Source organism: Ctenopharyngodon idella, chromosome 3 (assembly GCF_019924925.1).
Source record: "Ctenopharyngodon idella isolate HZGC_01 chromosome 3, HZGC01, whole genome shotgun sequence".
Classification (NCBI taxonomy): domain Eukaryota; kingdom Metazoa; phylum Chordata; class Actinopteri; order Cypriniformes; family Xenocyprididae; genus Ctenopharyngodon; species Ctenopharyngodon idella.
In genome coordinates, this window is record NC_067222.1 from 54461395 (window position 1) to 54486905 (window position 25511).

Below are 25511 nucleotides of genomic sequence, written 5' to 3' on the forward strand. Positions count from 1 at the left end.
GACAAGCACATAACCGAGAATTGTGGACTTCTTAACAAACTGTTGTATGGAGATTTAGTGTTAGCGGACCGAGGCTTTGATATTAAAGACAGTGTGGGAATGATGTGCGCGGAAGTTAAAATTCCTGCATTCGCTAAAAGCAGATGTCAACTCGATGCTAAGGATGTGGAAGACACACGTGCTATAGCACACCTTAGGATACACGGAGAAAGGGTAATAGGTAGCTTGTGCAATAAGTACACACTATTATATAACACAATACCAATTAGCTTGTTGCTTCCCTGTAAGGATGAAGAATTTACCCTTCTTGATAAGATTGTTAATGTTTGCTGTATTCTAGTTAACATGTGTCCAAGTGTTGTTGTTAGGCCAGATGAAACAGAAAAATGTGCATGCTGAATGGTAAAAAGACTCCAGGAGAAATGTTTGTTTCTATTTGGTGTGTGTGAATGTGTGGTACCCTCCTGAGATTGAACATGTTTGTATTTGGTGTGGGGGTGTGTGCACCTTCCTTAGAATGAACATAGTATGCTATTTGTACATTAAATACTTCAGATGACAATTTGATAATTAAAAACTTACATTTTAATTTAAAAAAATCTCCTGCAAAGTGCAATGTTTAGTTTCTTGTGCTTCTTGTGTTGAACTACTTTGAAACACTGAACTTCAAGTAACAAACTTCAAGTAACAAACTAATACTCTTTGAGTCAAGTATAACACTTTAAAACACTTAAAAAAAAAAAAAAAAAACTCTTAACTGAGCAGGTGTAAGTGCAATTCTTTCATAAACAACAGCCACTTCTTTACTACTGCTCTTTTTCATTTGGAACATGAGGCTGCATGTCCTTTGAGTAATATTTTGCCACAAGTTCTGGGACGCACACTTTCTTGAAAAATTCTTGTGCTTTTTTCAGACGAGGTTGCCAGAAATCCTGGTCTGGAAAGACACGCACCACAGTGAAATCATTTTCAGTCCAAACAACAAGATCACAGTGATTTGATTGGGTGACATAAATCTGTGTCTGGATCTGTGTGTAGAAGCGATGGTCTCTTCTCAACTGAAGGTTGTTTGAGGACAACTGGAGACAAAAGTCTTTGTCCTTCATGGCCAATGCCTGTTGGATGCTGCAGGACCGATACTTGTAAGGACATTTCACCTCCAGGCAGCCCTTTCCACAGCATTCACACATAGTCAGGCCATCCGGTGATGCTCCGATTTCAGGGAAGCTGCTGTTAATTATGAAGCCACACGGTTTGATTTTGAAGTTTTTGTGAGATGCAGCTGTGGATTCAGTGTAGGCCTTTCTAGCATCCCCCTCATGACTGATACCCCATCTGGTTTGGACAGTTGATATTGTGTGCTGTGCAAGTGGGTAACACACCTGCTTCAAAACTGTGTGGGATGGCCTCTCCAGAGAGGTGGCATATACAGCATGCATTTTTGACGCTGTAATTCTTCCACTTCTGTAATCATACCATGCAGACGTCAGATGTTGTTGCCTGGTGTACTCTTCTACAGCTGCTGCCTGCTTGTCCGTCACACATACAGCATTCATGTTCTTCTCACAGGCCAGCAGGACAGCAGACAGGTCACTGGCATCTATGCTTTCATCATACAGGGACTTTGCCAGGCATGGAGGTAAAGCAGAGGATGGTGCAGCAGCTGTGTGTTGTGTGTATTGTGCATAGTACTTCTCCATCCCTGACAAACCAACAGCCTTGCTATGGTGCAGTAACGGATCAAGTAGTGGTGATAAATCTTCAAGATTACCTGGAGGAGTTTTCAGTTTCTGTGCCCGACTCCTTATGGCTGGTGCTGTGGACTGTGTATTTATTCGCTGGTCTAATGTCTTCCTTTGTGCAACTGAGGAAGTGTAGTCGATCCTATATCCCACTTCTGGGTGAATCTTGCTCAAGTTACTGGGCAAAACCCAGTATGCTGGCACATCAGTGACCGTCTTTGTGCCGCGAATTCGAACTGTTGCCTCCAACTTAAACAAGAGAGCACCAACATGAGTACAGGTCTCAGCTACCCCTGCCATGCAGGTACAATGGGCACACTCCACCTTCCCAGCACTGCTCACAATGACCCAGGGCTTTAGAGGAGGCTCATTCAATCTCTGTGAGTGCATAACCTGTGTACATACAGAACAACAGTAAATGAAAAGAACAGGTGTGTGTGTGTGTATGTATATATATATATATATATATATATATATATATATATATATATATATATACACACACATTATCCTCCTGACTACCAGGATAAAATGGATGAATTTAGTATTTTGTCAGGTCATTACATTGTTTAGAGCATAAGAAAAATTTTGAAAAATTATATTTTATTCATATGTTATGTCATATCCTCTGCAGAGGACATCGGGACTTTAAAAAGTCCTGTTTTTAAAAAAATAAAAAGACATGAATAGACATGAAAAGGCAAAAACAGTGGGATTTTTGTTTTAATCACAAATCAGTTTTCATTTTTTTTTATACCAAACTTTATGTAAAGATGATTCTCAACAATGTTATGAAAGATATTTTTAAAAAACATTTTTCTTAATGCAAAATGTGTGTAAAATGGCCATAAACAAGTTTTTCCATTATATGCAATGTATTTATAAACTGTATCTTATTTGCTTATTAATGTGTTTTTGGGGCAACATAGAATGAACAAATAAGTGCAATAATGAGAGTAATAATTAGCAAGATTTTCATAATAATATCTAATATTTAATAGGAATTTTGATATATAATGTTTTCTCTATTCATTTGTTGTGTCTCCCAAAATGAGTAATAAACATTATTTAAGTCCTGGTGTCCTCTACATTGGACTTGACATGTATGAAATCGACGCCCTGTTTCATAACAGAAGGTCATATTTTGATCTGAAACCCCACAACATTTTCCTGAGATGCTGATTTAAGTACAAAATATTTCCATAGGGGTGTTACACTTGATCACTAAATTAATGTCATCCATTTTTAAAGACCAAGGAGAGGGAGTGGTCATGGTGAAACATCCAATCATTTGTTATCTCTGAAAAGCCCTGAACAAGCTCTGTACAGGACATCCAGACTTAAAACTGTAATGTCTCAGAGAAATCGCTAAAACATAATGTTCATAAAACACCATTGCTGGTAGTCAGGAGGATATTATATAAATCTGATTAAATATTGTGTAAAGATGCGTGTTTCACTAATCACAGGTAGGTAAGTAAGATGATACACACCTTTGTACGAATGACGGTGTTTTCACAACTCAGTGGTTTGTAGGCTTTCAAGTCATGGACCCAGCCATTTGTAAATTGAACGTGGGCTTCCATAGATTTAAAATTACGAAACTGAGCCTCGGTATAAGCACTCACACCACAGACTAAATATACAAAAATATCTGGAAATGTCAGAGGAGGTAAATCGTCGGGGTCTCGACTACATTCTCTTGCAGGCACCTCATACGGATCCAGATTTCCGAACAATGCCATCTTTTCCAGGTACCGTTTTACTGCGTCCGGTAGAAGTTTGTCTCTGTATAGTACATTTCGTTCTTTTAATTGACTTTTCAACATAGTTTTACAGATATTTTATCGCCCGATGTGGCCTCACAATATGGCGGCGCCCTCTTGTTTACGTCCCAGAATGCACTGCGCAGTGACGTCGGTTGCCAAGCCAAACATTCCATAGTAATTGTAAAGGACTTGGGTAAAGTTAGTTTTATATTCGCACATTCAGACTTCCGCGTTTAAGAACGTTCTAATAATGTGCAATAAAGTTAATGTTTGCAAATTCTGAACATTGACATGATATTTACAACCAACGATTGTAACCCTACAACATTTTTCACAATCCATCAAAATGGGCAAGTATTATTTTAATGGCATACTTACTTGCGAACGTCCACTGAATGTCCAATGTAGTGTACAAAGTTATTGTAGCCTATGCGGAAGTCCGAATGTGCGAATATAAAACCAAATTTACCCAAGTTTGTAAAGGGACGGTAAGGTTAATGAGTTCATACTCAACGTTCAATACAAATATGTCTTTCGCTTAATATGTATTATTAACAATTCTGCCAACACAGCTTTACAAAAACCGCGCTAAATGCGCCAGCTAGCGGGCCTATAGACGACATTTAGTTAACAGGTCAGCCGTGTATTTGAATTGGGGTACGAAACATGGAAACAACATAATAAAAAATACAACAACAAATTCTTGGACAACTAACACAAAACAATCTTAAGCAAGGTTATGGAAAAAGTTACTATTACAGAAGTATTTTAATTATTTTCACTCACCTGAGGCAGAAAGCCGCATTATCTAACATGATGGAGCGACAGTTGAAAAAGAACGCCACTGCGCACAGTGCGCAGAAGATCACAGCATGCCGAAATCCAGTATTTCTTATTTTATATTGGCAACATTATAAACTACATAAATACAGTAGATATCGATATAAGCAAAAAAAAAAAATAATAATAATAAATTAAAAAAAAAAAAAAAAAACATTTTATTTATATGTACTGCTTAAATGTGTTTAACACAATTGTGTTACGAATTGTTTAACACATATTTTGTGTAAATTTTTAACACATCATTTTTTAAGAGTGTTTTGATAGTTTTTGTTTTATAAAATTATTCATCTTAGAACATTGAATGGAGCCCTGCTCATGATGCGGAAAAAAAGTATTGCGGCCATTAATTATGAGTTTCAACAACTTATTTCATTCCCTTGTTTTACAAGTTTTGGCCATGTTGTAATAATGTAATTTTTTTCTTTAAAACATTCAGTTTTATGATTGTGTCTTGACAGTTTTGTCAGGATGTCAAATACTGTACCAAAATACTCATGGTATTCCTGTAAAACACGTGACAAAGAAAACGAAACTAAAGTAAAAGTTAAACAACCACAGAAACTGCAGATATCACTTTACATCCTGATAGGGGGATTATTGTGCAATAAGTGTTTGATTAAACTATGAAAAGTTCATGTAGGTCTATAAACAAAACATGCTGGCACAAATCCTTATGTTCGCAAAAAAAAAAAAAAAAAAAGAAAGAAAAAAGGAATGCATGTATTTTTTATTGTTACTTTTAGCTAGTTTTAGGGTTTTTCAGTAGTATATCATTAAATTTCTGTCTGTTCCTCATAAAAAGCTGCATAAACAATTATAACTATATATACTATACTATATATACTATTTTGATGTATTTTTGTCCTTTGAGCTTGACCATCCTTATGAACTACTGTTATGAAGGGGATCTGAATTAAGAGGGTAAACAATGCAATTTAATAAAATGAAGTCAATTCAGCCAGACCTCTCTCTATTCAACTGAAGAGCAGAACAGATTTTCAGAACAGATTTCTGAAAGCATGCACAGTATGAAGATGTGTTGTTCCTCACCAACTTTGATTGGGAGGGACTTAGTTCCTTCATAAATAGACCAGCAATTCAGTCAAAGACTCTTATTCAACCAGACACTCCTAGAAAGCCCTTGGTACTGTGTGTAAGAATATTCATATTTCTTATTTGTTTATTTATTGCTTTTATGTCCAAATATTACAACATATGGTAATAATAATAAAATCATATATTCTTAATTTTTTTTTTTTTTGTCAGCAGATAACTATTGAGATCTTCTGTGAGGTTCAATCCAGCAGCCGTTAAAGATTCCAGGTGAGCTGAATTTACATTAACACTTTCTACAGAATAGTAAAATTACTTAACTTACTTTAATTAATCATTAAAATAAAAATCATTTAGTGGACACTGATAATTTTTTTTTATTTAATAATTATGCTTAAATGAGACAACTGGCATTTTCAGCTACATTTTACTGAAGCATGAAATGAGAACACTTTAAATGTTGAACTGGTGCATTTTATTCATAAGTTATATAACAGCATTAAATCAGAAAACACTAAGGCTACGGTTTACAGTTCATGAAGATTACCTCTAAATTGGGAGAGCACATTTTATGGAATTTGTGATGCCCTTAAATTTAAAATTCTTTTTTCCTCTTTTTATGTAAATTATTATTGTGGTTCAATTTATATTTACAAAATATTAAAATGTGAAATGTGTCAAGAACACCTAACTTCAAAACGGTAAGCAAAACATGAAGTGTATAAAAAAACAAAGTCATACATTTTGCCTGCGATTTTATTTTTAAGTTTCAAAGTCATTATTCAGTTTCAATCTATATTTTCATTAGTTTCTTGAAAAGTTATATTTTTTATTGGTACAAAAGTAATACCATAGTTTAAATATAATTTCTATAGGTAAAATTGGTTTTATATTCGCACATTCGGACTTCCGCATAGACTACAATAACTTTGTACACTACATTGGACATTCAGTGGACGTTCGCAAGTAAGTATGCCATTAAAATAATACTTGCCCATTTTGATCGGTTGTGAAAAATGTTGTAGGGTTACAATCGTTGGTTGTAAATATCATGTCGCTGTTCAGAATTTGCAAACATTAACTTTATTGCACATTATTAGAACGTTCTTAAACGCGGAAGTCCGAATGTGCGAATATAAAACCAACTTTACCCAAGTAAAAGAGGAAACGATGACATTTTAAATCGCCCGTGTGAAATCACGGAAAGAGAAGTGAGTATTTCAGGAGAAAACAATAGATAGTGCATTCAGTGAATTTATTCATGGGATAGGACTATCGAAAACAAATTGGGAGGGCTGACCACAAATGCGCAGCCTATAGATATGTTGTATTTTTCCATGCTGTTACAGCAGAATTCAAAGGGGAAAAAATCAAATAAAAAACAGGAGGAAAAGAATGCGGCGACTGAAAGGAAATTTGGTTTTATATTCACACATTCGGACTTCCGCATAGGCTACAATAACTTTGTACACTACATTGGACATTCAGTGGACGTTCGCAAGTAAGTATGCCATTAAAATAATACTTGCCCATTTTGATCGTTTGTGAAAAATGTTGTAGGGTTACAATCGTTGGTTGTAAATATCATGTCGCTGTTTAGAATTTGCAAACATTAACTTTATTGCACATTATTAGAACGTTCTTAAACGCGGAAGTCCGAATGTGCGAATATAAAACCAACTTTACCCAAGTGCGGATTGCGATGTCCGTGGGTCGGGCAGGCCAAGTAATAAAAAATATATTCCAGTTCATTGCGGGTGGGTCACTGGTGGATGTGAAATAAATACTAATGTGTTTATTTGAAAAAAGACACGGAACTCTCATTTCATGGCAAAACACAACAAACATGCGTCACTCTTACTTTCATTTTAACAACGTTTATCTCTTCAGGGAAAACCGATCAAGGAAAATATGCACGCACCTCCTAGTGGTCATTATATGAAACACAAAGGAACCTACGCTACATAAAATATTGCTTTATAATTTAAAAATATACAAAAGCTTAACAGAAATTATTCTAATAAGATTGTTTTCCAACATAATGATGGAAAAAATAATGTTTTTCAAGTTTAACTGCTGAATAGATGCAGTTGCAGGGTCCACTTTTTTAAGCAGCAGTGGAGGCAAAATCGGTCCAAGAGAAATTTTGGCCTCATTGGATTAATTTTTTGTATTACTTGTTTTGCCTTCTAAAACACTGATGTAAATGTAATGTACGCTGAGAAAACAAATGGAGGGTCGAGTCCCTTCAGGGTCAAGTCAATGTACAGACTTTTTCTTCATTCAATTTGTACACTGAACATGGGTTAGCACTCTCTGGCCCGGTTTCACAGACAGGGTTTAGCCTAAGCCAGGATTAGGCCTTTGTTAAATAATGATATTTAAGTAACTTTTATAAATGTACACTAGAAAAATAACATTTCTGTTGTCCATCTTGACACAAAACAATGGCACTGACATATTATAAGATCTGTCAGTACAAGTTTCTTTCAGTTGAAACGGCTCAAACATGCATTTTAGTCTAGGACTAGCTTAAGCCTTGTCTGTGAAACCGGGGGTTAATTTTTAAACTTTATCTTTAAAATGAACAAAATTTCAAATAAAAATCAATTATCTTGAAATACCTGAAATATGTGCTTGTAAAATGTGTTGTCTTCATCCAGTTGAAAATGCAGTACCCTTGGGTGTGGGCACATGACCAGGATTTTACCACCTCCATCACATTTTGAGCCAGGAAAAACCCTGGCTGTAGCTCCTCTGCATGAGCGATCTCTCTTCTGGATTGGAAATCACAAAAATGCATCATAGACAATTGTCCTATTATTATTGCATATACAAACAGCTGGCCACTCTGGTGAGATAGAAATTGCAAGATAATGTCTATATAGCATGGGCGTTTCCTCCGAGGAGGCAAGGGAGGCAGTGCCTCCTCAAAAAAATAGGATGAGAAAATAATCCATATTACATATAAAACAACACAAATATTACAAATTATGACATTAAAGGGTTAGTTCACCCAAAAATTAAAATTCTGTCATTTATTACTCACGCTCATGTTGTACCACACCTGTAAGACCTTTGTTAATCTTCGGAAAGCAAATTGAGATATTTTTGTTTAAATCCGATGGCTCAGTTAGGCCTGCATAGGGAGCAATGACATTTCCTCTCTCAAGATCCATAAAGATACTAAAAACATATTTAAATCAGTTCATGTGAGTACAGTGGTTCAATATTAATATTATAAAGCGACGAGAATATTTTTGGTGTGCCAAAAAAAAACAAAATAACGAATTATTTAGTGATGGCCGATTTCAAAACACTGCTTCAGGAAGCTTCAGAGCATAATGAATCAGCGTGTCGAATCCGCAATTCGGAGCGCCAAAGTCACGTGATTTCAGCAGTTTGGCGGTTTGACACACGATCCGAATCATGATTCGACACGCTGATTCATTTAAAAAGAGCGCAAGTCACTCATATTTCTTAAGGAACACTGCCCAACAGCGACACCCGCAGGTAAAGTTACAGCAGGAGTCATGCCTCCCTTTGCTCTCATAGGAAACAATAGAAAATCATCAGACCCCCGGCGTGCGGTGGGTTTAGTGGGGGGTAATTGAGAATGAATGGGGGAAAGTCACATGAGAGGAGGCAATGTCTCCAGCGCGCTATGATTGGATGTAATTGGTTATGATTGGATATGATTGGTTTGTGCGATAAATCCCGCCTCTTGTTGACGCGCGTCAGTTTGAATGAACAAATGATGGCGTCAATGGGAAGACTAATTGAAAAGTAAGTAAACAGATCGCCCAGTTAGATATCACTGCTTTATGTCACGTCAAAATCAAATTTGAAATGGACTGATAGCATGATGACTGTGGTTTTTTAGTGCAATCAGCTTGTTGAAATTAAAAATATATCTTCGTGTCTGTGACAGACAGTGTTTACGGAGCATGACTGATGATCCAAAATAGCCTAAGTTGACAATTAAAAAGAAAAACATCAATACACAAATAAAATATATTGTTTAAATTATTATTGCCTTTAGTTATTATTTTGGAATGAATGTAGAAATGCTTAAAACACTAACTTGATGAGATTGACTTAGTTTTGATAAACAGAACATTTATTACAATACATTGTTAATGTAAAATTACAAAATAGAATTGTATTTGGTTTCTTTGTTGATGTAAAATAATGTTCATTTAACAAGGAAGATGTGTCAACGTTAAGAGTAATGCACATGAATTTACATTGATTCATAAATAAATAAAAAATGTGCCTCCTCATTTCAGAACACCACTGCATGCCACTGATATATAGCAATAATAAATGTTGGTGTTTTCTTAATTTCTCCAGAGCTTATCGATACACCGTAGGGGTGTGAAACGTCACTGGTTTCATAATTTGATTCGATTATGATAACGATTATCACATCTTCGGTTGTATTCCACGAAGCATTGCATCCTCAATATTACTGCACGTGGCTGCATTTTTGTCATTGAATACAAGCAGTAAGAAATATGAACTCCCTTTTTATTTTATCTGCCCCAAGAAAGTACACTTCCTGAATGTAGCAAAATATAAAAAAAAACTGAACAAGTCTGAACACAGCATATGACAGGAGCATTTGAAACTAATAAATGCTAGTAAATACTAAAATAAACTGTGAAGTTGTGTGCTTAAGTTACAATAATGCTCACACTCACACACACACACGTTAGTTTGCTCGCATACACGCACACACACCCACGCATACACACTTGCACCCACACACACACTCGCACACACATGCTCGCACACAGTAAATGTTAAATGGGTGCATTTTATTACTGCTTTTGTGTTTCGCCTCCCTCTGCCATTTTACGCTATAAGCATGTATGCTTATAGTATATGTATCTACTCTAGAAGCATGTATGTGACAAATGACATCAGAGAAACATCAGTAGGCTATAATCGATTATGGTCTATTACTGCATCGATGCAGAATCGTCCACATCCTCATCGTGATGCATCGTAGAAACGATTAATTTCAACACCCCTAATACACCAGTCTTTCATAATTTAGCCCCGGGGCACATTTAATACCAGGTTTTAGTACCCATCCCAAATTCTTTCTCTAGTGTTTAGTACAGGCCATGGGTGAAATGGGTGACTTGTCAGTTTTCCAAAAAGGACAAATCATGGGAGCCTATTTAGCAGGAGCGTCTGTAACCTTAACAGACCAACTGTTTGGTGTTTTAAGAATGACATTCTTTACAATTATGACTATGTATGTACACAAAGCATGGGCGAAAACTGAAAGTGAATGATAGGGACCGTCGTTGAGCACTAAGAAAGATTGTGTTCAAACAGCACAGAACTGCAGCAAAGCATCAGAAAACCTCAATATTCATCCTGAAGACCCTGTTTCCACAAAAACAGACCACAGAAAACTGCATAAAGCCAACATCCATGAAAGAGCTGTAACTGCTAAAACTTTAGATACAGATTCCATCCTTCAACATCTGAAGCAACTGGCAGATTTTCTGCAGATTCAGAAATTCAAAAGTTGTATGAATCTGTTCTAAGAAGGTAGTTGTGTTAAAGGGAAATGGTAGTAAAACACTTTAATAATGAAATATTGCCTCTTTCCCAGGTGTTTACATTATTTTGCTCATCCCCTGTATATGGGTCAACGACGTATAAGGATTTTCAACAGGCCAATTCAAAAAATACTATTGCAATTGTTCAAACATTAAGAATGTTGTGTACACATAAATTCATATTAAAATTTTAAATTATGATTAGTGTTTTTATCTAGATGAACTGGCCATAGCCTTAAAAATGTCATGTGGTTTGACCGTGATTTATCTTAAAGGGGGGGTATCGCATTCTGCCAATCTTATGTTAATCTTGAGTACCTATAGAGTAGTAGTGCATCCGTCATATCTCCAAAATGTCTTTAGTTTTATCAGATTTATAAAAGATACATACGCTATACCGAGTCTTTCCAAATAAAGCCGAGATCCTGGAGGCGTGTCCTGTAAGTGGAGCTAAAGAGTGACAAGCTGTCACGAGCACGCGCAGCTTTTGTGTAGAGATCATCTACAAGCTATCAATGGTCAGCTAAACAACTGTATTCAAACACACAATACACCATCGCATTATCCATCGATAACTTTTGAATCAATATAATAAATATACCGTATGAATGATGAATAATATATTTATTAATTCACTATGTTCGTGTTGTTTACATTATATTACAATTAGGCGCCTATTGCAAACAAAACAGACATTTGAAGCAGTTTTACTCACCACCTGCGGTTCCGACTCATGACCGGGATCTTTCAGTTTCAAATAATCTGTAAATCCAGCGCTGAACTGGGCCTTGTTTATGAAACCGTAAGCGCTGATCCTGAGGGCTCGAGCAGCCACGGAAAAACACGAGATATACTCCATACTCCTTTCATTTTAACCAATTTTAACGCCTGCCTGTACTGTGAGTTTGCTGTTTGCTAATAAACCGCTTATGGATCCCAATCAACCTGAGTCTGCGTCACACTATTATTGGTCGCACCACATGATGTGTGGTCGCTCCAAATGACATGAAGACCTTAAATATAATTAAAAATCTATTTAAAGAGATCAATAAACAATCAATTTTATACAAAAAAAAATAGATTTAAAACAGATTTTATTAAAATTTCACAGAATTTTCATGAACACAATTGTATAAAAAAATTTTATATTAAAAAAATTACATTGCAAACATAAGTGCTCCATTTCATTTAAGTTGACTTAATTCATCTTTAATTCTTTAATTCATCAAGGACACATTAGGCCTAAATTGAAAAAAAAAAAAAACCCTTCTTGCTGCAGGGTCAGAATTAACATGCTGCCTATGGCCAGTGGTTTTTACTTTGCTTGGCAGTGGCATCTGGTAAAATAGATTGAAATAGTTATAAATAAATAAACAATAAATGACTAATAAATGCATAATTACCAAACTGAAATTACATGCTCTATTTTTTTTTGTTGTTGTTGTTGTTTTTTTTGCATTTTTCTCATATTGTACAATATTAGTATTTACTAGCATTTACCAAATGTGGTAACTACATACCAGCCATTATTTTTTCCCAAATTTAAGACAGAGTTATAAACCTTCTTGCTGCTTCCATGGGTCCTTCGCAAATTGGTATATGATGCAACTTTCTGTCTTTGAATGGATTTCAACATGAAAGTCCCAAAGTGGTCATTTTGATGGTCGCACCACATGATATTTCATAAAATGGACATCATCGGACAAAGTTTGTTTGTGGAAAATATAAATACAAATGCTTTGCAATTTTGTACAGGATTACAAAACATGTTGGAAATCATGCCAAATAGTGCAGAAAATGAATTTGAATACATTTTGAGTAATTTCAAAGACATTTCCAAAACAGAAGTTATGGCCGGACGGTCGCACCACATGATATTTTGATACTTTAAATAACAGAAAATTACAAATAACTAATGTTTTTTTGAAAAGTTACAGTGAGTACATGCATGGGAGAGGTACTACATATATACGGTATCTTTTTATGCATTTAAACCAAATTTTAACTGAAAAAAATGTAATTGGACAGAAAATTTAGGCGTCACCAAAAACAGGCAATTTGGTTATTGTTTTACCAATAGTGCAAACATAGGCATTTCCACACACTACGGCTCCAGGAATCATGATTGCAGTATTTCACTGCAATCATGGTCATCAATGCCATAAAGACTGAACTGTTACAAGGATCTTTTAATATTTCCACATACAGCTGTCTTAAAAACGGTTGAAATCCTGTGTGACAAGTTAATGAGTCCAGCCTTTTTATCCACCTTATTTTTCAACGTGGAAGTAAGATTTTTCTGTGAATGTGTGAGACTTCTGATTCATTAGACTCCATAAGGACATAACAATAAGAATATCAAAGTGCAGTAAACAGTAAAACTGTTTGAATTACAAACCACTGTGTTTATAATTAAGACAGTACATTAAAGCAGGGGTTTTCAACCTTTTTGGCCACCAGTCCATTTTGTGTTGAGTTGTTTTTGCTCAAATTCAGTTGTGCCAAACCTGCTGTAACTATAGCCAACGATTAGCTGGGAGAATAGTCAAATTGCCCCCTCTAGTGGATGACTCAAAATTTGCTAGTAAAACGTCTCAGGTTACGTATGTAACCATGGTTCCCTGAGAACAGGGAACGAGACTCTGCGTTTGCAAACGCTATGGGGAATGTCACGTGACTCGGTGTCTGAAAGCCAACTATCCAATAACTCCAATGCCTATTGGCCGGCGACAGCCTATGACGTCATACGGCGCGACCCGGAAGTATAAAAGGCGCGCCTGGGGAAGCAGTCATTATCCGTCGTCTTGAGGGACTGTTCAGCAGGCAGCCCGAAGCATGGCAAGGAAACGCAGAGTCTCGTTCCCTGTTCTCAGGGAACCATGGTTACATACGTAACCTGAGACGTTCCCTTTCGAAAGGGAACTTCTACTCTGCGTTTGCAAACGCTATGGGGAACGATATACCCACGCCGCCATGCTTGAGGAGAGTGCCTGCCAGGAAATATGGCTGAGACAAAGGCTCCAGAGCAGTTAGAGAACTGCTTGGCAACTCCCTTTCGGGTCACACCAGGCTGTCAGTGACAGCATTCCCTTTGGCCAACAGCCCAAGCTGACTTCAAGAAGGCCTTTCTTAGAGGTCCTACAGAAGCTGCTAAGGCATCTGGAACCAGCTTTTCCGAAGATAAAGCGATCCCTTTAAGGGAATGTGGCCAAAGAACTGAAGGGAACCTCGGCCAGTCACTAGAGGGGAACGAAGTCACCCCCAATGCCACCAGGGTGGCCGACCTGGTCTGTCACGAGACAAACTTAGTCTTGGCCAATCCTGTCTGAATACAGAGCCTCTAAAAACGCATTCTTCATAGAAGATAGTAAGTAAGAGTGACTGCAAAGAGGCAGAAACAAACTCAAACCCACGCGTAGAGACGGGCATCCTGGAGAGCGGAACTCCGCTAAGTACTATGAACCCTCGTATTGAGAGGAGTACAATCCACTCATCCTAGGATCTACTCAATGCTTAATTAACGCACTGAGGAGGCTGTGCGCTAGAGAACCCTGATCCAGGGGAGCACAAACCAGCCTGAGGCTGAATCTTAGAAGGAGGCCTAATTAAGGCCTACCACTATGATCAGCTTAGGGAGCTAAGCACTATTACAAACGTAACCCTAAAAGGGAAGTACGAAGCTCACCTAATAGGTAGACCATGCAATGGGCACATACTCATGGAGGCCGGGGAGGGGCCTACAGCATGATAGTAGTTATGTGGAAACAGAAGTCTTATACAGAAAGTGGCCTGGTTTTAAGGGCCACCCTGAACACCTGTCTTGTTTTTCTGGGGTAGACAGACGACTTCAATGGCAGCATAAGAGGCTGCAAAGTGCCCGCATGACAATCCACCTAACACAACCCAACGAGCAGTGCACTCAGTAAAAGCACCTTTTACTCTTTAAAGCAAGAGGAGTGCAGCGTATGCCAACACGTATTAAGGAAGGCCCGGAGGGGCCTATGACCTTAACAGACACGTGGCATCAGCTCGTGGCAGTGTTTAGGCCCCAAGGACGATAAACAACCAGATAAAAAGGAGGTTGGATTTATCACTTAGGCCTCTGGCCAACAAAAGTGTATACAGATAATTCTCAAAGAGAAATACACCCAAACATACTCCAGTGTGTTCAAGAAAGGCGGCCCATAGGCCTTGCAACCTCTAATATACACGGCGTAAGTCTCGTGGCCGTTTCCAGGAGCACAAAAGATACACCCTAGGCGCTAGGTGGCTCTTAGCTCAACTAGTTTAGAATCCGACTCAGGGAGGCAGATGTAGGTTAAACCAACCTTCCGTAAGGTTTCACTACCATAATCAACCTGAGGGGCTAGCCACTGGGAATACTCGGTAAAAACACCTTGTTACTCTCACAGCGAGAGGAGTACATGACTGAACTCCACATCTTACACCGGAGGCCGCAGTAGGCCTGCCTTAGTAAACACGTGGCATCAGCAAGTGGCTACCATAACCATACCACCCAAAGGCCATGTATTAGAAGTTTCCAAGATGATTGATACATAAAAAACGTTGCCGAACATCGTGAACAGGCCTGTTAGGGCCTATCCGTCAGCGATGAGGCGTGGCCGATGGTGGCATGGTTTCCCAGGCATCCTGCCAACAAGTCGACTAGAAAAGGAGGCCTTAAGGGGCCTCCATTCTAGCATCAAGTGGCGATCAGCCTGCTCACAGATTAAAAAACACAAACTGTGCCATTATGTAAACTAAAGAAGGAGGCCTGAAGGGGCCTGCCAAATCAATAACACATGGCTTAAGCTCGTGAATATAAGGGAACCAAGCTACAGGGAACCAGCTCTAACCCAAATAGCTATGGGAAGCTAACTGCGACCTGCGCTAGGCTATACATTACAACAGGCAATGTACCCTAAATATTTGTGGCTAAAGGGAACCAAACAAAACCATGGTCATAAACATGGTCTAAGGAGGCTAATACAAGCCTACTACCTCAAACAGACATGTGGCAGGGCCTGTGGCAGCGTAAATCTGTGAGAATATGTGAGCATATTATGATAAGTTAAACAGCATTGTAAAACAACTGCTAACTAGAAGGAGGCCGAATATCATAAGGCCTACAATCTGAGTTATATGCAATATGGCTGTTAACAAGATCACCAAAAAGGGAGCTACTAGATACCAACTTTCCTCAAAAAAGTGGCTCTAACTACCCTGAGTATGCAATCCAACGGGTGATGCACTCAGTGACACAAATAACTCTTAACTGGGGAATATAAGTCACCATGTACTCAAATAGAGGCCACTTTACAACAAAAGGGCCTGCTATTATGAGAGCAGGTGCCAACCTGTGGCAGCATAAATAAGCTCACATACAAATGTAGGGCAAAAGTCTAGAACTCAAAGTAACAAACTTTGATATACATGCTGTCTTAGAAAGGAAAAAATAGTCTCTGTACAGATTCTCAGATCTGATCTAAGCCCTAGAGGACAGGAGCTAAAAACTAGCAACGTCAACTCAAACTTGATAATACAAACATCAAGTGGCTCAGAAGAAAATCATTTCCTTTAGCATGAAAGCTCTAGAAAGTGGGGCCTAGCACACCCCTGCATAACTTATCTATGCAAAGATAAGGGCCTACCACCTGAGAAACAGCATCAGGGGGTCAAAAACAGTCTACAACCTAGCTGTTAAATTCACAATTGCACCTACACAAGCAAGGGGATAATTGAGCATACGGCCTAAACAACTCCCTCGGGAGGAAGCCAGAACTAGGAACTACACACCCTGAAAGGATAGTAAATACATATGGGGTTACTTCATATACCATACATCACCTAGCTCTAGCCTGGCCGCTAAGCTATAGGCCTATACACTACAACAGGCCCATAACAAAGCCTGATCTTCACTTCCAAATCTCATGATGAGAGAAATAAAGCGAAGCTCAAAGCTAAAGTGTCAGGCGGCCGGTTAGGGCCGCCGTAGACATATAAACTGAAGTAATGAGTGCCAACTCAAACTATACTGAAAAATAGCCGAGAGGCTACTCATATATAGACAAACTAAGCGGCAGCCATTTTGTGGCCTGCTCAGTCAGTCTCAACACTCCAGTTTTGCCCAAAAACCCCTAAATAGTTCACATTTTACTGTTACATGTTCAGGAAATGATACAGAAACAACACAAGGTCAAACATTTAAATAATTAAATCAGACCTTGTCTTACCTTCCTGTGGCTCGAAGACCAAAGACTCCTCCTTCACTTACTTGAAATGGGAAGGATGAAATCCATGGTTCTAGAAGCCCAAAGAACCCTTTCACTATCAAGCCAGAAGGCGGGCCTTCAGAAAAATTTCATCATGGGCCCAGCCGTCAGCCTGACTGTTCAAAGGTGTCGTCCTGAACATGCACAGTGATTAAAAACGCCCGGGAGGCCGAGGAAGAGGGGCGAAGGCAGATGTACAATTACCTTCGCCAAGAGAGGGGATCGATCAGCGGCGTTGCTGGCGCCGGTGATCAATCACCTCCCTTAAGTCCATCTTCCTCTTCCTCATATCCCGCCGCTTCTGCGACTTGCTCCGAGGTGGAGGAGGCGCACGAGCGGCGACACTAGACTTCTGGCCCTGCCTCTGAGCCTCGGCTCGAGACGGGCCAAGGCCTCCCGGCTGTCTGGGCCCAGGATCGGACCTGAGCGGTATGCAATTTTTGTATGCTGCCGAGCGCGCCTTCGCCTCCCTGAACTTTCCGACAACTGTTTCAACGGAGCCGGCGAAAAGTTCAGTTGGCGAAACCGGGGCATCGAGGAGAGAGCCCTTCTCTTTCTCCCCGATGTCCGCCATGTTCAGCCACAGGTGCCTCTCCGTGGCCACCATGGCCGCCATCGATCTCGCTTGGTGGCCCGGAGAGCGAGATCTGTAGTGCGGCGCAGCTCGGCCACCGCATCAGGGGACAAACCCTGCCCCTGATCCAGGTCCTTCAGCAGGTCAGCCTGGTAGGCCTGCAACACCACCAAAGTGTGCAAAGCTGCGCCAGCCTGACCTGCAGCAGCATATGCTCTGCCGTTCAGACGAGATGTCAGTTTAAGGGGTCTGGACGGCAGAACCGGAGCTTTCAGTGTCGGTGCCCTGCCTGTGACAAGATAGTTGGCAAACGTCTCGTCAATGGGCGGCAACGACACATACCCATGCTGGCCTAATCCCTCCACATCAGCGAAATTCCCCCGCTGATGTGGATGAATTCTGGCCGAGTATGGGTTCTTCCATGCCTTTTTGATCTCCACGTGAAGATCTGGAAGGAATGGAAGGCTCACTGGAGTTACGGGGTTGTGGTCAGAAAGAAACCGTTCGTCTAACCTGCCGCGAACGGGCTCTTTCCTTGCGCGCTCCCACGGCAGCTGCAGCCTGCCGGCAGCGCGCTCCACAACCTCCAATAACTCGGCATATGCTGGGCAAGGGGGCTTGGAGAAAGAAGAAGTCGCAACTTCTTCCTCCTCCATTGCCATCTCTTGCTCACGGGGGCTAGCAGCCAGAAGATCACTCGCTCCTGGATCCGATGATGTCAGAGATAAGACATCATCGTCATCCAGGAGCTCATCCAGGAGCTCATCCCCGCCAGCCGCCGCCAGAGTTTGAGAGACTGTGACACCTCTCTCAAACTTGGCAGCGAGCTCCACCTGCTAGCCCCATGAGTGCAGCCGCCGCTCTGCCTCGGCACGAGCAGGGCCGGACCCACCAGGCGCAGATGTTGACGCCTCTTCCCTTGAGAAGAGGGCCAGGCGGGAACGGAGCGTTCTCATGGGAAAACGCTCACAACTCTCACAGACAGCACCCTCAAGCACTGTCCGTGCGTGTTCTTCTCCCAGACAGTGTACACACAAAGTGTGTGAATCCTCCGGAGTCAAAAATCTCGGGCATTGATCCGCACACTTCCTAAAACGTTTCTGTTTGCCCTCAGACATAACCAGAGATGTACTCACAAGTATAGCAGGTTTAAACACGACAGTGGCAAGACACAAACAGTCCCGAAAGACGATGGATAATGACTGCTTCCCCAGGCGCGCCTTTTATACTTCCGGGTCGCGCCGTATGACGTCATAGGCTGTCGCCGGCCAATAGGCATTGGAGTTATTGGATAGTTGGCTTTCAGACACCGAGTCACGTGACGTTCCCCATAGCGTTTGCAAAAGCAGAGTAGAAGTTCCCTGTTCTCAGGGAACCTCCTTTTTACAACTGTTTCACTTGAGAATTTCACTTTCACTTTTGAACTAACAGGTGCTCGCGCCCCCTTAGGTTGAAAACACCTGCATTAAAGTAATATGCTTAGAAATACTAGTTTGCAATATCAAGCAGGATAATGAGTGTTTGTATCCAAAAATAGCTGGTAGTGAATAACACCAGAAGCCAGACACATTAAATTTACAAATGGTGGTGCCCGCTCTTACATGAAAAATAAGGTGGATACAGAAATATGATCACTATAAACTACATACCATGGCTTTAGCACCATCACTGGACTTTACACTTTCAAATTGCTGTAAAATGTGCTACAAGTTAAACAATTTACAAAAATGTATCCACAGGCACTCTTTTTTTCATGAGACTGGGCTGTTTTATAAACCTGCATCTACAACAGAGTCAAAATATCACTTATAACACCTCTTTCATAAAAGTACAGCATATTTCACATTTCCAGTGAGTCGGGGTTGCATGGATTAATTGTTGTGTTCTCTCCGTCACACACACAAATGATCTGCTGCGTGGAGACGCGCGTCTGATGCTGTGATGGGCAAACTTGAGACTATGATGAGAAAAACCAATATGCGTGAGGATTCTGTCCTTTTTAGGGTCTCATCTTCCTGTTTTTGGTTCGTTTACTTGTCTTTGGTCCGTGTTGTGTTCATGTATCATTCGAACCGCACCAGAGTTCGTTTGGAAGCGGACCAAGACCCATCTTTTCAGCGGTCTCGGTCCGCTTGTTTGGTGCGCACCAGGGTTGGGATGGCAGCGTTCACACATGTTCAAATGAACCGCACTAACAGAGCAATCGCACCAGGGTTCGTTTTAATCAAACCAAACATGACAAGTGTGAACGCACCCCTAGAGTTAAAGAGCATCTGCTTTACTTACTATTTGATGTAATATTCAGTTTTAATATGTAATTTGAAGCAATGCATGTTTGTGAAATTTTGCTGTATTTTAGTGCTTAATGGTGTGCCGTGGGATGGTTACTTATCAAAAATAAAAAGGCAATAAAAAGGTTGGGAAACACTGCCATAATTGTGTATGGTTCATTGTACAACCATGAAAAACATTGTTTAAACCTATGTCAATAAAGATTTGTAAAGTTCATTTTGATTTTACAAAATTATCTTTAAAGTATGGCATCCTGAAAAGCTGTCTCTTTTTTTTTTTTTTTTTTTTTTGCTGAGCTGTGTCAGCTGTCATTGGTTTGATGATGTTTACATGTCAGCCTGCAACTGCTTATTCATTACATCACTATGTGGGGGCATTTTACAGTATAAATAAATTCAATAACACTTTATTTTACAGTGTCATTGTTACATATGTTACATATAGTTAATATAGTAATAACTTTAAATTATGCATAATTACATGCAACTAACCATAAACCAAACCAAACCTAATCCTAACCCTATAGTAAATACATTTAGTTACTTAATATTACTCAGTACTTAAATGTATAATTACAGTGTAACACAGACACCTTAAAATAAAGTGTAACTGTAAATTCCTTATATTGTATGCTACATTGTAAGTACATTTCCTAAAACGTTTCCTACTCTTTGTGTGGACAGGATTTTTTTAAGCAGTAGGTGAAATCTGTTTTCAGAAATAACCATATACTGTGTGGAGCACAAAAGGTGCAAAGCAGTTTACTGATGATTATAAATTATAATGTATTAATGTAAAAAGTGTATCATATCTTGCAGATTCATCTTCTACAATGTCAAACATTAACAGAGAGAAGATCAGCTCAGTGTCTGACCAAACTGAAGCACAACATGTCAACAGGTTAGTGTCATAATACACTTCTTCCTTTTTTTTTTTTTCTTGGTTATTTTGTTTATTTTGATCATTCATACAAGTACAATCATATAGTGCTCAGTGCAATCACAAAGTGTTTTTACAATATACAGATGTGTACAATTACCGAGTGTATTTTAGATATGAATTGTACTACAGAATTGTTCAATTGTCCCCCCACTGACACGCATCAGAAGTGGTGAAAATTTACGTCTGTTATGGGTTTCAGAATTAGCTCTGGCAAAATGGCTCGATAGCGCCACCTACAAAATTTCAATGAAGTGCCCCTCGTGCTATGTTCCACGTACGGGTATGAAATTCGGTAGACACATGTAACAGCCCAAAACCTACAAAAAAGTCTCTTGGAACAAGAAGTGAGATATTTTGAATTTTCTCTGCAAAATTTGTGCAATTTTTGGCATTTCCACACGTTGTACTTTAACGAACTCCTCCTAGAGCTTTAATCAGATCAACATCATATTTGGTCAGTCTAATCTAAAGGCCTTTGCAACGTTAAAATTGCAAAGATCTAGACTGTCCATGGTGGCCTGACAAAGTCTGATGTTTCGTCATGAAAGAGAAAGCTGTTGTAACTCAAGCATACAGTGTCCGATCTGCCCCAAACTCCGCATGTGTGATGAGAGTCCTGGCCTGAAGACATCTATATGTCAATATTCAGTTAGTCATAGCACCACCTGCTGGCAACAGGAAGTGGCATGTTTTACACTGTAATTCACTACCAGAAATATATTTCAATATGCCACAAAGTACCAAACATGCTAGAAACACATTAAATCATGCAACACTTGGCTAAGTGCTAATGTTTGCGATTAACGCCACGAAACAGGAAGTTGTTGTAACTCAGGCATACGATGGTCAATCTGCTCCAAACTTTACATGTTTGATAATACACCTGGCCTTAAGACATCTACATGGCAAGAAGTCGTGTGTCACAGCATCCCATAACGTCTGGTTAGGACACAGTGTAACAGGTTGTTGCTAAATTCATTTTTTCTTTTGCAGATCATGTCATGATGCCACCCTCATTTATCCAGGTCCTCCCGCACTTTACCGTCTGAACACAGAAAGAAAATATTTTGATAAGATGAATAGAAAGGTCAGACAGTGGATGTATGGAAGAAGAAACCGAAGCAAGCAGAATAAAGTCATTCTGATGGTGGGAGAAACCGGTGCTGGGAAAACCACCATGATCAACACCGTGATCAACTACTTACTAGGAGTGAAGTTTGAGGATCAAGAGTTTTATCAGATCACAGAAGAAGAAGCAAACCTTAAAGATCAAACACAATCTCAGACATCTGAGATCACTGTTTATGAGGTGTTTGTTGAAGAAAACCCAACATCTCTGACCATCATTGACACTCCAGGATACGCACACACTGAAGGATATGAGAAGGACAGAGAGATTTCTGAGTATCTGAGCAGATTATTTTCAGATGAGGATGGGATTCATTATATTGATGCGGTGTGTTTTGTGATGAAGGCGTCTCAGAATCGTCTCTCTGGAAAAGAGCTTTACATCTTTCACTCAGTTCTGTCTCTGTTTGGTAGAGATATAGAGAAAAACATAGTGTTTCTACTCACACAGTCAAGTGGAGGACCTCCGACAGATGCTCTTAATGCCATTAACACAGCAGAAATACCCTGCAGAAGAGATGAAGAAAATGAACCTGTTCATTTCTTATTTGACAACCAGCAGAAACAGAAAAGAATCAAAAAGTATGAGCAAAACTTCAGAACATCATGGGAAATGGGAGATGAAAGCATGAAGGAGCTCTTCAAACTCCTGGAAGAAAAGAACAGAAAAAGTGTTAAGATGACATTAGATGTTCTGAAAGAGCGAAAACAACTTGAGGCCTGTGTCGAAAATCTGATGGACCGAATCTTTGAGAAGGAGTTAAAAACTGAAGAACTGATTCAGATCCAGAAGGCCCTCAATCAAAACAGAGACAAGATTGAAAAAGGGGAAAACTTTCAGTTTACAGTCAAGAAATTTGTCAAAGAAAAAGTCCCTATTGTAAATGAATGGTGGTGGAACAGCAAGGCAACCTGCTGCTCCATCTGTGAGGAAAACTGTCATGAATGGAGCTGCTGGTGGGTTGAACCCAATGAACTCCAGAAGTGTGAAGTTATGAAAAACAACCACTGCACTGTATGTACAAGGAAGTGTCATTATAGCAAACACGTCAAAGAGAGCAAAAAATATGTGATGAACACAAAGCCAGTCATTATGACATATTATGAGCTTAAACAGCTGCGCTTTGTTGAAAAGCTTCAAAACAGTTCTGACCAAAAAAAATGTAAAGAGTCTGAGAATAAAACAGATATAGAAGAAAATCTGATCAGTGATCTGGAGAAGAGTAAAAAAGAAAAGTCCATCCTGCTGGATGAAGCTTATATGATCATCATGAATCTGTGTAAGATCGCATTAAAATCAGACAGCGCTTTCACTCTTCAATATCTGGATTTTTTGATTCCCAGACTGAAGGAGGAGGGGAAAAAAGAATGGATAAAGAACCTGGAGGATCTGAGGAAACTTGGAGAACAGCAGAAAAACAAGTGGGCCATTCAGCATCTGTTGGATTTTAGCAGGCAAAAATGGAACCAATTGTCAATCACATCCAGCAAAGATAGTTAGGCGCTCAAGAAATTAACCAGTTACAGAACATCATGCAAGCAATTAAAACAAGCAAAATTATGATATAATACAACAATATGAAAAATATCTTTAACAACCCATAGAAAACACTAGAGCTAGTACTTGCCATTGCATTGAACATCCCGTTGTCATACATTGTGTTGCATCTTAAAATGTTAGCATTTTTAAAAAAAGTTTTTTAGGATACAGCTATAAGGTATAGCAGAGAGACCCCTGGTTTCGCAGACAAGGCTTAAGCTAGTCCTAGATTAAAATGCATGTTTGAGATGTTTTAACTGAAAGTAACTTGCACTGACAGATCTTAAAATATGTCACTGCCATTGTTTTGTCTCAAGATGCACACCAGCAATGTTTTTTTTTTCTAGTGTACATTTATAAAAGTTACTTAAATATCCTATTTGAACTAAGGCCTAATCCTGGCTTATCCTAAGCCCTGTCTGTGAAACTGGGCCAGAGAGTTTTAATGTTTTTTTTTTGTTTTTGTTTTTGTTTTTTTTACTTTTTACTTATTGTCTTACATATACAAGCTTCAGGATCTCAAACAAGACATAAAATAAAATGTACAAATAAACATGTATTTTATGTTTAAATTCATAGTCATCTCCTTTTTCTACTCTTTTTGAATAGATTTATGAATTTGGCCCTACTATTTTCAGTAAATCCGTATCTCAGGGCAACTCTTTCAGTTGTTAAGTGGCAAAATAAAATGTTATATATTTTGTTTGCCAAGGAAGAGGCTCATAGTGTGTGTGTGTGTGTGTGTGTGTATATATATATATATCAGGCATGTGATCGGCTAGAGATAAAAAAACAGGAAAATCTGGCCACGCCCCCAGCACTTCTTATTTAAAAATATATTTTTTTAACACATTAAAAGATCTTATATTGTAATATTACATACTACTGTCCTGTAAAAATAAAAAGCAGCATTTAATAATAATATAATATAATACAATATAATAGTTATTATTAAAGTACCTGCCAAAAGTTTGGAAACAATTATTTATGATTTTGAAATAAATGTCTTCTGCTCATTCTGCTTATTTGATCAAAAATACAGTAAAAAACAGCAATATTGTGAAATACTACACCTATTACACATTTAAAAAAAAGTTTTCTGTTTTAATGTTATAAAGTAATTTATTCCTGTGATCAAAGCTGAATTTTCAGCATCATTACTCCAGTCTTCAGTGTCACATGATCTTTCAGGGGCCCGTTTCAGAAAGGAGGTTAAGTGAAAACTCTGAGTATGTTAACCCTGAAATGAGGGGAAACTCTGGGTTTTCCGTTTCAGAATGGGAGGTATGTCAAACCCAAGAAAGCAGGGTAAGTCAAGCCCGTTTCTAAAAGAAACGGGCGCCCTCTAGAAGCTTGTGTTCTGCAAGTGAACGGCATCTTGTGGTGCCATCCCAAAGGGGCACAAGATCACTCTCACTGTCCTTCTCCTGGTCTGTTCCTGGTTGGTGGAATGACCTGCCACGCTCTGTCCGAGCAGCTGAGTCTTTAGCCATTTTCAAAAAACTGCTAAAGATATATCTTTTTCGTCAACACTTGACCCAGCAATATTAGCACTCTTTATTTTACTTTTTTTTCCCGATTTTCTATTCTCTTTCTCCATCTATTTGCGTACATATTTAAAAAAAAAAAAAAAAAAAAACCCTTGCTACGAGCACTTTACTGATGAAACTGACTTGACACGGCACTTATGTTGTACTCATGTTGATTTGATTGCTTCTACTAATCTCATTTGTAAGTCGCTTTGGAGAAAAGCGTCTGCTAAAATGAAAAAAAAGAG

At 39.0% G+C, this 25511-nt stretch overlaps 1 protein-coding gene across 1 annotated transcript; it reads left to right on the forward strand.

Annotated features, from left to right (window-relative positions):
• Nucleotides 1-5601: 5601 nt before the first annotated feature.
• Nucleotides 5602-24466, forward strand: LOC127508792 (uncharacterized). The gene is made up of 3 exons (XM_051887167.1): nucleotides 5602-5677; nucleotides 20943-21024; nucleotides 22060-24466. Exons 2-3 carry the CDS (start codon nucleotides 20957-20959, stop codon nucleotides 23693-23695), a joined length of 1704 nt encoding a protein of 567 aa, XP_051743127.1. The 5' UTR covers nucleotides 5602-5677; nucleotides 20943-20956; the 3' UTR covers nucleotides 23696-24466.
• The last annotated feature ends 1045 nt before the right edge of the window (nucleotides 24467-25511 follow it).